At 35.1% G+C, this 16,537-nt stretch overlaps 2 protein-coding genes and 1 pseudogene across 3 annotated transcripts; 1 reads left to right on the top strand and 2 right to left on the bottom strand.

Moving 5' to 3' along the window:
- Nucleotides 1-902: 902 nt before the first annotated feature.
- LOC120126948 lies at nucleotides 903-4,584 on the bottom strand (annotated as a pseudogene).
- A 4,539-nt stretch (nucleotides 4,585-9,123) lies between these two features.
- Nucleotides 9,124-10,968, bottom strand: LOC120127093 (dolichol-phosphate mannose synthase subunit 3-like). Of its 2 annotated transcripts, XM_039145098.1 has the most exons (5): nucleotides 10,758-10,968; nucleotides 10,420-10,489; nucleotides 9,591-9,778; nucleotides 9,394-9,501; nucleotides 9,124-9,215 (listed from the first exon to the last, which is right to left on the bottom strand). In XM_039145098.1, the coding sequence occupies exons 3-5, from the start codon at nucleotides 9,690-9,692 to the stop codon at nucleotides 9,156-9,158; spliced, it is 270 nt and encodes an 89-aa protein (XP_039001029.1). In that variant the 5' UTR covers nucleotides 9,693-9,778; nucleotides 10,420-10,489; nucleotides 10,758-10,968; the 3' UTR covers nucleotides 9,124-9,155. The 2 variants fall into 2 exon arrangements, with proteins under 2 accessions (XP_039001029.1, XP_039001028.1); XM_039145097.1 differs by lacking the exon at nucleotides 10,420-10,489 and having other exon boundaries at nucleotides 9,591-9,723; nucleotides 10,758-10,950.
- Nucleotides 10,969-11,096: 128 nt separating this feature from the next.
- LOC120127092 lies at nucleotides 11,097-16,257 on the top strand. The gene is made up of 4 exons (XM_039145096.1): nucleotides 11,097-11,465; nucleotides 11,842-12,369; nucleotides 15,214-15,380; nucleotides 16,040-16,257. The coding sequence occupies exons 2-4, from the start codon at nucleotides 12,000-12,002 to the stop codon at nucleotides 16,157-16,159; spliced, it is 657 nt and encodes a 218-aa protein (XP_039001027.1). The 5' UTR covers nucleotides 11,097-11,465; nucleotides 11,842-11,999; the 3' UTR covers nucleotides 16,160-16,257.
- The last annotated feature ends 280 nt before the right edge of the window (nucleotides 16,258-16,537 follow it).

The raw sequence follows: 16,537 nt of genomic DNA, 5'->3' as shown, positions 1-16,537 counted from the left end.
TTGAAGGGAAATGTTACTAGCGCCTTGCGGTACATGCCCTAATAGCAAAAAGAAGAAAATATCAAAATTAATAATTCAATAAGCCTTATCTAATGCCTATAGGCACAGGTTAAGCAAATCCTTCTCTCAATATTGGAACATTTGACATGTATTGAACTCTGTTTGAGCGGATAATCTATTTGATTGGTTATGTGATTAGTTTTTTTTTTAATTCCCCTAGACCATAACCTTCATGCAATACCAATACTCAAATGGTTGGTATTGATACTACTGCTTTAGAATGACACATTGTTCACTCAATATGCTTTGAGTAGCGAAACTGTCATTTGGGTATAATATCATGACTAAAATTTCTATAATTTCCCAAGTCAGTAGCATGTTTGGTGTTGATACCGGATCCTTGGTATTGCTACCGACACTTGAATTTTGGAAATCTTTTCCAGGTATGAAAAACTACCTTGAACCGTAAGTTATCAACAGTTCTTGACTTGATTGATAAGTCATACAGTTTAAGTGATTCAAAATGGTTATAATCTATTGGTAAGTTGTTATTGTGTCTTGATTGTGCTATGAAGCACTTGATATTATTATAATTATCATTTTGCATCAGACTTCCTAATTAGTTTATTTAGGCTCTGTTTAATCAAACAGTTTAAGGGGAATGTGAACATTTATTTAGTGCAAATTCACTAAACTGGATATCAATCCCTCTAATTAACTCTCTTAATGCACGTTTACAATGAAACCAGTGACAGCATAAACCATCCCAATTCTAATTGGTTCATGAGGCAATAACTGCTGTGATAATGTAGAGTCTTCATCTATGCATAAAAAAGATGTCAAAGCTATTTACCGGAAACAGTGCCTGAAAATGCAATTGTAAATGCAATAACATGGCATGGTGGCTGAATCTTTTTCTTTTTCATCTTGAATGTCTGCACGGTGTCTCAACAAATTAGTTTGCACTAAATGCAGATAATGAAAGACATTTTGGTATACATATTTGTTGATGGCTTTTTGGCATCATTAAAACATCCATCTCGGGGATGAATGACTGGTGCTTTGGCGTTGTTTGGTTGGTGGCTGCTCTGAGTTGTTTCGTTTCTTCCTGATTGAGGAGACTGTAGGGCTGTAGTAGTCGTTACTTCTTTGAGAAGTTGCCCCTTGAGAGTATGTCTTCTTTCCATGTATCAAGTTCCTCTGCTTTTCTACCAATGCTCTGCGAGCCGCCGGGTTTCTTTGAACGGCTCCCCATCTTGTGTAACCCACAGAACTCTGGCTCCTTCCCCCCTGCTGAAACTTCCCTCTCTCGGACTTGTATAGTTTCGGCTCTCGGCAGTCTCGGCAGAGTACATGGTCTCCCCCTCACTGCTGTATCCGTTATACTTCTCGGGACATTCTACTAGAGATGAACTAGATTGGACCTCGCACTGGGCCCCGTTTACAGATGCCATTGAGCCAACTTCAGCATCCTTACTGGGACTTGCATGTAGTCTATTCTTGATTTGCTCTTCTTCTCTCAATGGGCTTTCTGGAGGGAGCTCCTTCAAAGCATTCTCACCTGAATTCGGAAGCTCTTGTTTGGCAGGTTGTGAAACTACAACAGTTCTCACAATCCTGGGAGGAAAATTTATATCCAAAAGTTGGATTTGGCTGGTCTCTTTCTTCCTAAGAAGGACCGAGGTTAACTTTGGCGATTCATATATTTCAGGAGTTGGGATTCCTTGTACATGTGCAGCATGTGGATCAGAACATGGTGTCTCTTCTTCATGAGTGTTCACTGCAGCAGAACTGCTTGGTGCTGGTTGATCCTTGCCTTTCGTGATTATATTTGACGAAGATGGAGTTATGTCATTATTATCGCCGGTTGATTTAAAAACCTGGCGCATTGTGAAGGATGCAGAAGAATGGTCACTCTTCTGGCCCGAAGACATCAACCTAATTATTGGTAGCTTGGGTTTAGTAACTTCATCAAGACCACCTTCCCAATGCTGGTTTAACCAATCACAGATGACAGGAAAGGGAATACCGAACTGCATAGGAGTATCTTTCCTACAAGATGATGAGGATGAAGAAGAAGTCATGGACGATTTGGTATTAGGAGAGGTTGCTAGCTTCATAGGATCACAGATCATAAATGCAAGGTTCCCTTGCAAATCAAATCCGGCTGAGCCAGGGTTCCAGATTATTCCATCGGTTGACAGTTTTATGAGATTGTCTGTGGCAATCACCACCTTTCCTTCACCTACTGTCACTTCTTGTTTCTCAGAGTAACCTAGAATGTAAACAGCACTTCCTAGATATAAAATTGGTTTAGAACACTTCAAGTAATGAGGTTGGTGCCCTTGGATATTTGATTCTCCATCCAGGGCATCTAAGCCCACTATTGTTAGATCTAAAACAGAGCTGGTAATGAAAAACCTGCAATCAGAATGAAGACCATGAATTAAATTTGGGATGTTGCTAAATAAAAGAAGATTTAGAAAGAAATATTTTAGGAGATCTGCCACCTGTTTTTCTTAGCCCATGCATAACAGTAAATCACAGGAGGAACATCAATCATGAAACTGTTAAACCACAAAATTGGGACTACCTAGAGAACAACCAGAATTACATCAACTGGCTAGAGCAAGCCAATTGAACAGAAGGGGTCAGACTATTTTTCCAACTTATAATCTAATATCAAGAGTTTACACCGGCTCTGCGACTTTTAGTGAACTAAGCAGGTCATCACCTATAGCTACCTCTACTTTATGACTTCCAAAGGGAAGAACTTGCCTTCAATAAAGGGACACGGGGTTGAAAAGCAACACAACATATGCAAAAGGAGTATTACAATGTTAGGGTTGCATCAAGGGTTAGGTTGAAAGATAGAAGAATTACCCACTTCAATCCATACAAAAGAAAACTCAAAAAACTAAAGGTAACTATATAGTAGAAATCCAATTTATCACATTAAACGAACATTTTTTTTTAGAAAATTATGAACATCACCTTTGCATTGTGACAATGTAAATGATAATGAACAGTACATTACTGATCACAGAATCAAGAAGCACAGATGACTCTGTATACACATTTCATTTCTTCTGTTGAATAAATATGTTATCACCGAATAGTTGAAATACATATTAGTTAGCACAATACGTTTGTATATATCATCTAACATATTTGTGAACGAATAATGTTCTGTCATGTGTGCCACATGTGGAAAAGAACAAAGAGTAAAGATTCAGGGTTAGCTTGAGAGCAAAGCCTAATAATGCCTGATTTGCTACACAATTCAAACCCGTGTGTGATCAGCAATTGAAGTTATTACGACTCTTGCATTTTCCTCTGCTGCACTAATGTAATAAACAAGGGCCCTTGCATTAAAATAACTTGGCAATGAAAACTAAATTAACCCCTTATCATGCTAGATAGGCATTAGGCAAAGTTAAATTATCTTGTATGTACACGATTTTAGGAGAAAACATACCATATTTCATCTTCATCCAAAGAACATCACTGAAGAAACTCAGACGATACTTATCTCACCCTCAAGCATAAACAAATTTCAAAAATTAACTAAATTAAGCAAATTAATCAGTGCCTCGTACTAAAACATCGAATTCAAAATGGAAGCTCAGGTTGCATATCTTCCAGTTAAGATGAAATTTTACGACCCCTTACTAAAATAATTAACTTCTAGTTGAAAAATGAAAGCGCAAATTGCAGTTATTTAGGCATTCATAGTAAATTCATGACGGTGAAATTTCAACAAAAATATGAAGAAAAAAATCAGTTGAAATTATAACAAAGATAGATAAAGAATGTTCTTTTAATAATGTAAACTATACTGCTAAAAAGTTCTGCCATATAATGATATATCAGCAGAAAAGGTAAAGCCAAATTAATTACCTCAATCAAATCTCAAAGCTGAGAATTGTATGAGGTATGAAAATAAATTCTACAACTATCAATCTTGGACCCACGTTTCTTTAATCAACTAATCATAATTCAGTAGAATTAAAATCCCTCATTTTTACTATTATAAACCGGAAAATTACCTGTGAGGAACGAGAGTGGCAGCAACCCCGTTTTGGAGCCGGATCTCGGAGCTCTCCGCAGCAGCTACAGAAGGGAGGTTAACGTGAGTAGTTAATAGAAGATTCCGGTGGATAAGGAATCCGGTAACCGGGATTCCATCAGCTGAGGCGCCGGTAATTCTGGCCATTGCCAGAGCTTTACTTGAGAAAATGGCGCCCTTCATTCTTTCTGACTTGCTTACTCCTTTGCAGAAACACCATGACTCTCTTAAACCACCCATATTTCTTTTTCTTTTTTCTTTTAAATTATCAACGCTTCGACGAGTCAGAGAAATGGGGTTCTGGTTGTTTTATCAAAGGGCTGGATCTGGAGATAGTGACATTGAAGTATTGAAGGTGTCGGAGTAGAAAAGTACTGGAATGTGAAGTGTTTGAAAGTATGCTTCACTGAGAACAAAAATGGAGAAAAGAAATAGAGCGCCAGGAAGTGAAAGGGGGGTGGGGGGATACGAGATGGTCGTCAAATGAGTAAAGGGGAATGGGATATGGAGAACTGGAGTTTGGAGGTGTGTTTTTTGAGCTGGAATCTGCCTCTGTGAAAAATGGTGCGAGATAGCTGAGTTGATTATGTTATAAACGCTGTTATTATAATTACTTTACCATTTGTTATTTTTTTAGAAATGTACTATTTATATTCTTAACTAATTTAATATTTAAATTTATCTTTTTATAACACGATACCTACATTTATTAGTATATTTATATTTGTTGTATATAACTTATGTGATATAAATTCAGAATTGGTTAGAAAAATACATGTATCGCATTTATAGAAGTGATAATTTTATATATCTAATGAGTAAAAATGATAAAAATATGTATTAAATTGATTTAAAAAAATATCACATTTATAAAAAATATAATATTATATTATAAAATTCCATTACGATTTCAACATTAATTATTAAATAAATAATCGATTACATAAAAAACCAAACGATAGTTGCATTCATATTTTTAATTAAATTAATTTAAATATCAAAATGGACAAAGCAACGAATATCAAAAGACAATAAGATTAAGCAAGGGCAACTGCTTTCTAGGGGACCATTCAGTCTTTTCAGACAATTATTTTTAGTACCAGTTTGTGTTCTCATTTTATTTTGGGTAAACTACACGTATGCTAAATTAACTTTACTCTCTTCTATTTTCATCGTACTTTTAATTTTTTTTAATTTACTCAATGAACTTTAGAGATTATTTTTTGTCACTATGTATTAAATAATTAACTGCGTTATAATATGGCGTATTTTAATCAAAAAGATATCTTTTAGTCTAAAATCTAATTTTTTACGGATAGAAAACGATGTCATTTTGATGTAAGTTGTCATATCATAATGTCGTTTAATTATTTAATAACAAGTGTCAAAAAAATTCAATCTGTAAACTTCAATGAGTAAATTAAAATTTAAAAAATACAGTGAGTGAAATAGGAGAGAGTAAAGTTTAATGCACCCTTTTATTTTAGGCAAGGAATTAGGAAAAGTTTGCTTGCTAATTGCTATAATCTTAAATTGTGTTTTTGCTAAATTTAAACCGAAAATTTTAGAAGCCTAAAATTTGTGTTCTCTTTTTATTTTGGGTAAACTACACATCTGGTAACTAAACTTTACTCTCTCTACACTCTCTCTCCTATTTCACTCATCGTACTTTTAATTTTTTAATTTACTCAATAACTTTATAGGTTAATTTTTTGTCACTATACCGTTAAAGAATTATGCGTTATAATATGGTGTATTTTAATCAAAACGATATCGTTTGTCTAAAATCTAATTTTTAGGGCTAGAAAACGTTGTCATTTTGATGTAAGTTGTCATGTCATAACGTCGTTTAATTATTTAATGACATAGTGACCAAAGAAATTCAATCTATAAACTTCAGTGAGTAAATTGAAATTTTTGAAAGTACATTGAGTGAAATAGGAGAGAGTAAACTTTAGTTACCAAACTTATAGTTTACCCTTTTATTTTAGGCAAGGAATTAGGAAACGTTTGCTTGCTAATTGCTATAATCTTAAAATTGTGTTTTTGCTAAATTTAAACATAAAAATTATAGAAGTTCGTCAAGTGTACGATGTGTACTATTAAATTAATTTATAAAATTAAATCATAAAATATAAATGTATAATTATAAATTAGTTAAAAATTAAATATAATTTAATTAAAATACAATATTTATAAAATATTAGTTTTTATAATCTATTTTAATTATAATTAGATTAAATATTAATTTGAAAATTTATAAACTCTAATTTATTTTCATAGTTTTGAAACCATCGTTGTCGTCGTCGCTATCGCCACTGCCGTCGCCACCGTCACCGTCGTCACTAGGATCATCTTTCGCCGTCAATTTAATCTTTGTCATTCACCGGTGATGAAAGATGATACCAACGACGGCGGTGACGATGACGAAAACTTCAAAATTATGAAAATAAATTATGATATATAATTAAACTGTGATCTAATTATAATTAAAATAAGATTATAAAAACTAATGTTTTATAAATATTGTATTTTAATTAAATTATATTTATATTTTTAATTAATTTATAATTATACGTTTAATACTTTATGATTTAACGTTTTATAAATTAATTTATAAAACTTTTGTACAATAATATTATACATTTTATTATAGGGTAAAGTACGTCGATAGTCCTTATGATTTCAGTATGACCGACTTTGGTCACTCAAAAAAATTAGAGAAAAATGATACCTAACGTCATTGTCCGTCCAATTTAAATTCATCCGCCTTTAACTTCGTTAACCCCGTTAACGAATTTATTTTGTGATAATTAAAAAATAATAAAACCACGTGGTCCCCACCACCCCTTCATCTACTTCTTCCTCTTCCCCATTAACCACCCAGCATAATTTCAGATAAAACCATGCAAATAAATAAATAAACAGTAACAAAAAACCCCATGTCGCGCTCTGGTTCTTGGTCCTTCTCCGACGAACATTGCTACACCTTTTTCGTTAGTAGGTTCAAAGTCTATCGATTTAAGGCTATAAAATATGGCCAAACCTTTCACCCGACTGTGAGAGTGAGCTAGCAGCAGAGGAGCACTGAATAAAAAAAAACCTAAGCGATGAGAGGAATCGGAGGGCCTTTGCTTACTGTGGGGGATCTGTTTAGCGACGTTGGGGAAGAATCCGGTAAAGCAAGAGAACACCATCAGATGTCAGTGTTCCATCACCCTCAATTCTTGATTCGATTGATGCCTCTTCTCAATCCCTGGACCTCCTCAAACTCTTCCAGGTTCCTTTCTTGTTCCTCGATATTCACAAGACCATATTTTAATTCCTTTTTTATAGATATTTTTATGTTTTGTTCTAGCAAAATTTTATTGCTTGAATCAAGTTGAGTTGTTGAAAATATCTAAAAACTTTTGCAATTGATCCAATACTTTGGAATCTAAAGTAAACCTTTCAATGTCTGACGAAAATTACTAAAAAAATCAGGGTATTTTCTATTCCTTTAATATGTTAAAACTGTTTCAGCAGTTTTTCTTGTTAGCGTGGTGCGGTGGCCATAGCTACGAGGGTACTTCATGGGTGGCTAGCAATGGAACTCTGTTTGTTATGATAGACTTGATGAATCTGAATCTTGTTTTGGTGGATATGGTGACGGAGACGGCATGGGTGGAAGGTTTAAGAGTTTACGCTCGAGAAAAAGAAGGAAAAAAAAGGCTTATGAGTTTAAGCTCACGTGGATTTTTTTATATATTTTATTTCTCACGTAATATTTCCATTAAAAGTTAATGGGAGTTAACAGAAGAGATCTAAAATTAAACAAATCGATAACGTAAGAGATTATTTCCCTTTAAAATTTTTTTTGACCAAAATCAGTCATACCGAAAACAAGTATCAACATAGTTTAACCTCTTATTATATATATCTATATATATCTTTTAAGAAAAGGCAATAATCCCATAACAGGATATTTATTTATTTATATACAACAAATTTGATTCGAATATATCGTTTATGATCGCTTGATCCGAACATAACAAAAATAAAATCAGATGTAATATGAATAAAAATTTAAATGTAAACGTATTTTTAAAATCTATATGAATATAGAGGAAACAATACGATCAAGCGTACACAAATTATCCAAGTGAAGGCTGCAACCATAATTAGTGGTTGTCTGAAAAGTGAAAAATCTTCACGAATCACTCCACTTTCTGAAGAGATTTTAATTATTTTTTATTAAGCACATGAACGAACATGTTAAAGAAAGGATTTTTCCTTTCTTTTCTTTTTAAAACTTTATATTTTTTCTCAGACATGAATAAGCTGTCAGTGGAACAAAACATGCGATACGTAATAATTGCATGGAAAAATGTTAGGGTTCATAAGAATTTTTGTATCAAAGAACAAAGATGTTGAATATCCATTTTATAAATTCATTTATTTAAGAAAGAAAAAAACATGAAAAATACTTTTTTACCCTAATGAAATATGAGATCTCTATCACAATTCAACAAATACAATGGCAAGTAACATGGAAGAAGTTAAAACTACTTATGAGGAAAGCCGTAGCATTAAAGTTCGTGTTTCGATTTCTAAATCAACTTGTGTGTGTCGGATATGACAGCAACTGGTACGGATATGGTTAGATTTTTCTAAATTTTCACATATTTGTAGGATCTTTCGAGGTTATGTTCGAATGAGTGTCAAAAACATATGTATTCAAAAAGAAAGAAGAATCCGAGCAACATAGGAGACCGATTCCTTTATGGATTTAGGCTAGAGTGGATCATATCAAATAGAGGTCAAAGAATCCAATATACGATGAACAATGAAGTCCTGTCCAGATTTTCAACGTGTTCTATTGATGGGAAAATCACTCAACAAATATAACTAAAAGAAATGTTGCAAGTAGCCAATCTATGAGAGCTGAAAATAATGATAACTCGTTTCTTTTACCAAATTTACTCCTCATTGTTAGACACAAAAGCAATGTAATTCTTCTATGAAAGTTGTGCAAACTTTGAAGTTAGTTCCCAATTTGTACCTTTTCTCTCATTTGGGTCTGAGAAGAGATATTATGGAGCAACCATCAATCGGAACCAACATCAACGCCCTTTTTTTTCAGAAAATCCTTGGCTTCGGCAATATCCTGTAATCATACCACAACATTCGAGCTTCTCAAAGGATGTTAAGATGAAAATTTATGTCCCACTCTAAAGCCTAGTAGATATTACAATACTCTGCCTAAAAACTTATTAGAAAAACAAGAGAGGAAACGGAAGGGGAGGTCGTACGTGAAGAAAACAAGACAGAGAGAAGCAAAATACCTTCTGCAGCAGCAATGCTTCTTGAGGGCAAGTAGGGAATCGCATTAGACCAACTCCAACCATTAATAAACCATAGCATCCAAGTGATACAATAAAATAGATTGGGAGCTGGAAAAAATTGTAGTACAAAGTGGCAAATGCATTGGAATAAGTCGCCATAGATAAAACAGAACATCAAAGCAAAGAAAGAAACTCACCAACCAAGTATGGGTTCGTGGTATTATGGATGCCTGCAAGAGGCCTATCCAAAGTGCTGAGATTACCACCAGCAGAGAGAAAAGCTTTAGAACATGCTTCATTGGAGTTGCAATGCAAATTAGCTCAGAAGTCCTGATTTTATTTCAAACAACTTGAACCTTTAAACAGATAAAGAAAAATTGTGCAGCTGAAAAACGAAATGCATAAGCAATGAGAAGCTAAACTGTGAAAAGTAGACAAAATCACAGAGAAAGGAATTCTTGAGATAAACAGAAACAATAATAAGTTTGTGTACTCTTCATTATCGGTTGGGAAAGAAAAACGAAAACACGAGTAGAACAAAAGTAACCACTAACATGCTCAACAAATAAACAAAGGTCTTACTGAAATCGTTAACGGATTGTATTAACAAGTGCCCTAAGCACACTCATCAAAGTTACTATACAGTTCCTATATAAATTGTAAATGATAAGTTATCAACTACTACATTCCATATAAGATTATGACTATAAAATAGTATATTAACTAACTTGAAAGAGTTACTTAGGGGCATTCGTTAGCAAACCCATCTTTAAAATATCTAGTTTACTCTAATCTGACCCTTCTTTAATATCAGTAGTAACAAAGTTTTTATGGTCCAAAGAGAACAAAAGAAGAAGAAAATGCTATTAGACATGGCCATTCCAGAAACAATTTTCACATTAAGAAATACAAACATGGAAAGAAAAACAAATTAAGTATTTATTGCCAATGGAAGAAATGAAGCAGAAATGTTGTTTAGTAATTATTCCATGATCGTGTAACTCAAAGCTCTAGCTCAAAACGTACCCATCATCAGCTGGCAAACTCACGTAAAGGGATCAGCTATTTCTCAAATCTATGTTAGTAAGCTAAACACCTAAAACCAATTTAAATGATGGAAAATAAACGCCCACGAGAAAAGAAAAGCAACCCAAACAAACAGATCGAAATTCAGCCATATAGATAATAAAAAATCTTTTTTTTCTCAAAGTACAATTTGCTTTTTGCATCGAATGAACCCAAAGCCAATGATGAAATTCTCCTTAAAAAAATCATTTGGAAGTTTCAATTTATGACTGCTGTTTCCTCAATCAATTAAAAAATCAGATAGAATAACGAGTAAATCGAGTGGTTAAAGAATATACCTTTGACGAGAGAGGGGAAGAGTCAATTGGTTCGGCAGCCGAAGGAAAAAAAAGAAGAAAATCGAGCAGGAAAGCAAGACAATAAGCACAGAGAGAGAGAGAGAGAGAGAGAGAGAGAGAGAGAGAGAGAGAGAGAAGTATTTTCAACTGGTTTGGTTACCTCGTATGCACAGCCATGAAACTTGGGTCATTTGGGCTCCAATTTGATTTTGAAGAAAGCAAAAGAATAAAGAAACCAAAGCTGAGCTTTTATCGAATAGAAAGGCGCCGAAGTTGGATATTTTAAGCTTTGGGCTTTAGATTATTTTAGCCTTATTAAAAAAAAGCACACGGTGGGTAATTATGAAATCTGATAAATCTTAGAAGGTAAACTGAAACCGGAGCGGACAAACCTTCCTGCAAACTCCGATATCCTTCTCATTATTTGAACAAGCCATTCAATCAATCAATAATTCAATCGAAACCGACATTGACCTATGGGGACGACGGGTGAGAGCGACGTGGAGGCGGGATTTGCCAAGCTACAAGAGGAAGACGACAGAGCCTAGGAGGCGGTATGAACATTTCCCTCCACCACGCCCGCATCTTCTACGACTATAGCTCTATCTTAACATGGTATCAGTCGCTGTTTCCTGGAGGTTTGACTTTCGCTGTGTAATTCTATGTTACTGGTTTGATCGACTGCTCGCAAATAATGCGTCTGCTCAGGTGTGTTACTTCTGACTTGTTGTTATGGTGGTAGTTATGGTTGATCCACAAGTAGTCTCTCCGATGAATTCACCTGGGAATTCCTCGAGTCTTCCTTCTATTCTCTTTTCTGTTCAGCATATTCCCAAACATGATATAGTTAAACTGGCTGAAAATACATATTTACTTTGGAAGCATCAATTAGCACTTATACTAGATGGTTATGACTTAATGAAATATATTTCTTCTGATAGTGTTGTTCCGAGTGAGTGGATTACAAATGATTCTGGTCAAGTTGAGGAAAATCCAGCGTTTGTTGTGTATAGGTAGCAAGATAAGTTGCTAGCCTCTTGGTTGTTAACAACAATTAGTGTGAATGTTTTACCTCATCTCACAGGGTTAATGTCTTCCCTTACTATTTGGAATGCCATTGCACGACTGTTTGGTGCCAAATCTAGTGCTAAGATCTCTGCACTTTGACATAGTTTGCACTCACAAAGGAAAGCTGGATTATCTGTAAGTGAATATTTGGAAAAGATAAAATCTGTTTGTGATATGTTAAATGCAGCATGGTGTGTTGTTACTGAGCAGGAGCAGGTGAGTGTTGTGCTTGTTGGGTTGTCTATGGAGTTTGAATCCATTATTGCTATTGCTTCTCGTGATACTTTGTCCTTAGATGCTTTGACTGAAATGTTTCTTGACTGTGAAGCTCGACATAAGATGTTTCTTAGTGATGGTCTTTCAGCCAACATGGTGGTTCATTCGAATGATACTCGTGCTGATGATGTGCCAGTTAAGGTTTCCACTGATGAAGAGATAACTGAGAAACAATCTTCTCAGGCAAGAGGGCAACAAGGCAATAGCTATCGTGGGAGAGGTCGAGGACGATTTAATGGCTCAAATCGACCTCAGTGTCAGCTGTGTGGTAAGTTTGGACATACTGTTAAAAAATGTTATCATCGGTTTGATAGGGACTTCACCGGTATTACTGTTGGTGAGTCTCTACATAACGATATTGCGAAGAAATCTTTGAGTATGAATGCTGATAACCTTTTTTCTCATTCGTTTTCACCTCGAATGCAAGCTTATACACATTATATGCCATCTCTTTATCCAGCTGGTTTTATGTATCCATCCACTGTGTATCCTGGTACTTTAGGAATGTCAGCACCATTTTATCATGGTTTACCATATGCATCATTTACTTCTTTGCTTGTTGATACTCGGTTCAGCAATTCTCCTCAAAATGTGTCATCAGCAGCATTTGTTTCTACATTACCTGCTGCCTCTTCGAATGTATCAAGTCAGTCGACTGCTACGAATGCAATTTGGTACCCAGATACTGGTGCTACTCACCATGTCTCGAATGATTTGTCAGTTTTTGTCTCAGATGTATGGGGACCAGCTCCTTTCACCTCTTCTGATGGTTATGTTTATTATGTGTCGTTTATTGATGTATGCAGTAGATATACATGGCTTTATTTGCTTAAGCGTAAGTCAGAAGTTGCACAATGTTTCATTCATTTCTATAAAATGGTTGAAGTTCAGTTTGGACATAAAATTAAAGCTGTGCAAAGTGATGGTGGAGGTGAATATCAGGCTTTGTATGCATGGTTTCGTGATCATGGCATTCAACATCGACTTTCATGTCCGAGTACTTCAGAACAAAATGGGAAGGCTGAGAGAAAACATAGACATGTGGTTGAAATGGGATTGACTTTGTTGGCTCAATCACATCTGCCACTAAAATTTTGGAGTCATGCCTTTACAGCAGCTGTTTATATGATAAATCGGTTACCAACTGATGTTTTAGATATGGTAAATCTCCTTTTGAGAAACTTTATCAAGTGTTGCCTGACTATTATGATTTGAGAATCTTTGGTTGTGCTTGCTTCCCGTTTCTGAGACCTTTCAATAAACACAAGCTGGAATTTCGTTCTCAGCAATGTGTGTTCCTCGGATATAGTTCATCTCACAAGGGTTATAAGTGCTTGGATGAAAATGGTCGAATTTTGATCTCTCGTCATGTTGTTTTTGATGAGACAATTTTTCCTTATAGTGCATGCAAGGTTGAAAAGTCCAATACTGCTAATGGTGTTTCTAATGGAGTATTGCCTGTGCTTGTTGTTTCACAACAACAATCATCAGTGGACAACGGCAGCAATTCTGAACGTGCTACCTGTGGTTTTGTTGAACAGGAAGCTTTATGGTGTAACTGGTCAAGGGTTGACAAATACCAGTTCTAACCATTTGATCGATAACACTGCTGAATTACCTACTGCTGGTAGTGAACCATGTGCTGCTGAATTGTCTACAGCTGATGCAATTCACTATTTGTTTTTTCTCCCCCTTAAAATTTATTATTTATGCGATTGTTTGATCAAATTTTGTCTTTTGTTATTTCCTGGTAGTTGTCATTAAGGAATTGTAAGAAGAAAATTTTCCATTCTTCAACCATTGCGTTTTAAAGTTTATCATTTTGTAAATATTTAGTTATTGATGATATAAAAACGAATTTGCTTGTTGTTTTAGTATACTTTCGTAAGACAGCAAACGAGTAGAATGGTAGATCTTTGTTTTAGAGATTATCTATCTATATCTGAGTTCTGCTATTACTAGCTCCTTCGTGCATTCTTTTCAATGTTATTCTTCTTGGTTTTTCCGGCCATCATAAACTAGCATTGTTAATTTAATCGTTGTTGCAGCTTTCAAACTATGTTGCTAGATTGAATCTGAACCCTGTTCTAGGTGGTCTTTTGTTTCCTAAGCTTCATTCTTGTTAATATCCTGGTTTAATCTATGTCATCAACTCATCATTTTTCTAGGAGCGTTCCATTGCATTATCCCGTAAATTATCAGCAGTGCTTACCTGCAGCACCTACTGAATCTTGATCTGGTTTCGTAGAATCAAACTAATTCATTGGGTTGTCTTGGCTTTGAGTTATCTTTATTTATTTGGTAGTTAAAGATACTCCTTAGGAATTGCATGGTCTGTACTCTGTAGAACATCAAATGTAGTCATCTTGAAGCTTTAATTAAACTAGTAACTGTGTCTACGTAGAAGAGAGAGCAGAATGTTTGGAACTACTGATTGACACTGGTTTAATACTTTATGGAACCTATACATTGCCGTAATCGGTCAGAGATGATGGGCATAATTTTTGTTTTCTGGCACTTCTTGTTATTCTCTGCTGCCACTTGCGTCCTCATCATTCTTTAGCCTTTCTAACACTATTATCGGCTTCTGTTCTTTTCATCTGACACTCTGTTATTAGGCCTGTTACTTGGTGTTAGTCGGATTATATCTTTTAAACAGAATCATACTATTAACACATCCTGCCTCTCAACCTGAAGGCTGAAAATAAGCAAAGATCTAGTTGCCAAAGTGTTTTATCCGGTTACCATGTAGTCTATTAGGTTTTAGGTTGTAAGTCATGATATATCAGCTATGCATTGCTGTCTCTAACTCTCTATCATTTCAAAAGTTTCTTTAGATTTTTATTGTATCAAAAATTATTTATAAGATTTCATCAACCAGTTCTATTGTTTTCTGGTACCACCCCTCTTTTTTTTTTTTTTGGTCATACACTCTCTCCCACTACCAGTTTTTAATCCTTGGACCTGAGCTTTCATTCCTTAATGCTGTTCTCATTCAGTTCATCAATATTTTCCCCCTTTATATTTTACCTGAACTTGGGAACTAGAGGTTCCTCATTTATTTAGTTAATGGATAATAAATATCGTTTCATTGACATGGTAATATCTGCAGTTCCTGCAGAGAAGAAGGGAGAGGGAAGATCAAGAGTTGACCGTGAATCAGATAATCAACAACTTATGCAGTTGGAAGAAAAGGATGTGGTTTCTTCTGTAGCTACTGTGCTTTCGGATCTTTGTGGTCCTGGAGAATGGATGCCCATGGAGAAACTCCACGCTGAGGTTAGTTTTAAGCTTTGGGTGATTAAAACTCATGTTAATTCCACTCCTTTGGCCATGCATCTATTTACTTTTAATTATTTGTTTTGGTGACGACGCTCCTGTATAGTTGACTTGACTGTAGTCATGTTTTTCTTTTGATTCTCCCCTTATTGCCACGATTTAAAGATTTTGGCATGGAAATAGTTTTCTTCTATATTTTGCTCTGAAATTTTGATAGAGTAGGGGTGCCCTTAAAAGTTAGGTCATTTTCTGCAGATTGATGTCATGTTTACGAAGAGGCCACAAATACAATCTATACTTATTGGGGAAAGAACAGGGAAGAGAGCCCTTGTGAGAGGATGATAATGTCATGATTGATATGTCCTTTTTCTTCTTCTTCTCGTGTTTGTTTCTTTTTACCTCTGCAATTTAGAGCGGGAAACAAGATTTATTCTGTTATGAATTATTGTTTTTAATAGTTCAAGTTATTTTGTCTCCCAACTGCCCTTTGTTTAAAGTGGCTATGAATTCAATGATTTAGTGGTTGTATGATCTCCTTGGCATATTTGCATTGGATGTCTGGAAAGTTAAACAGATCTTTAGAATTACTTTGCCTGCATCTTAGTCTTATGATTTTTGGGGCCTTGATATTTACAAGATTGCTTACTTTCTTGTTACAGTTGGTTGAACAGTTCAGTAATGTCTGCATCACAGCCGAGTTAGAAGATATCTTACATCGGAGGACTGTCCTGGTCCCGAATCCAAGGGGAAACCATGGTATGGTCTGCTTATGTTATTGAGAAAATATCCTGAACACTTTGTCATCAACACGAGATCCAAGGGTCGGATAACGCTGGAATTCGTCTCTTGTATCTTTACTTTCGTAGAGTGGCGGTAACATGAACCGCCCTTTCATGATCATCTTACATACCATGTTTTTGGAAGTCGGAAGCCGCAAATAGTCGTATATGATGATACTGATGTTCTCTCTCTTAGATTCACCCACTTGGAGCTCAGAGCTGTATGCATTTAATATGTACAATTTGGCATCATTTTTCATTTATTATTTTTCTTTTCTTTGGATGAATTCTCTGCTCATTTTATGATGGCTATTAAACATTCCATACAGGGAAAAGCGTCATATTCATTGGCAACACAAAAGATTATTTTTACCCAAA

The sequence above is a fragment of the Hibiscus syriacus genome, unplaced genomic scaffold, assembly GCF_006381635.1.
Source record: "Hibiscus syriacus cultivar Baekdansim isolate YM2019G1 unplaced genomic scaffold, ASM638163v2 tig00110462_pilon, whole genome shotgun sequence".
Lineage (NCBI taxonomy): Eukaryota > Viridiplantae > Streptophyta > Magnoliopsida > Malvales > Malvaceae > Hibiscus > Hibiscus syriacus.
Note: the sequence above shows the minus strand (reverse complement) of the source record. Positions and strands in the feature narration are given on the sequence as shown.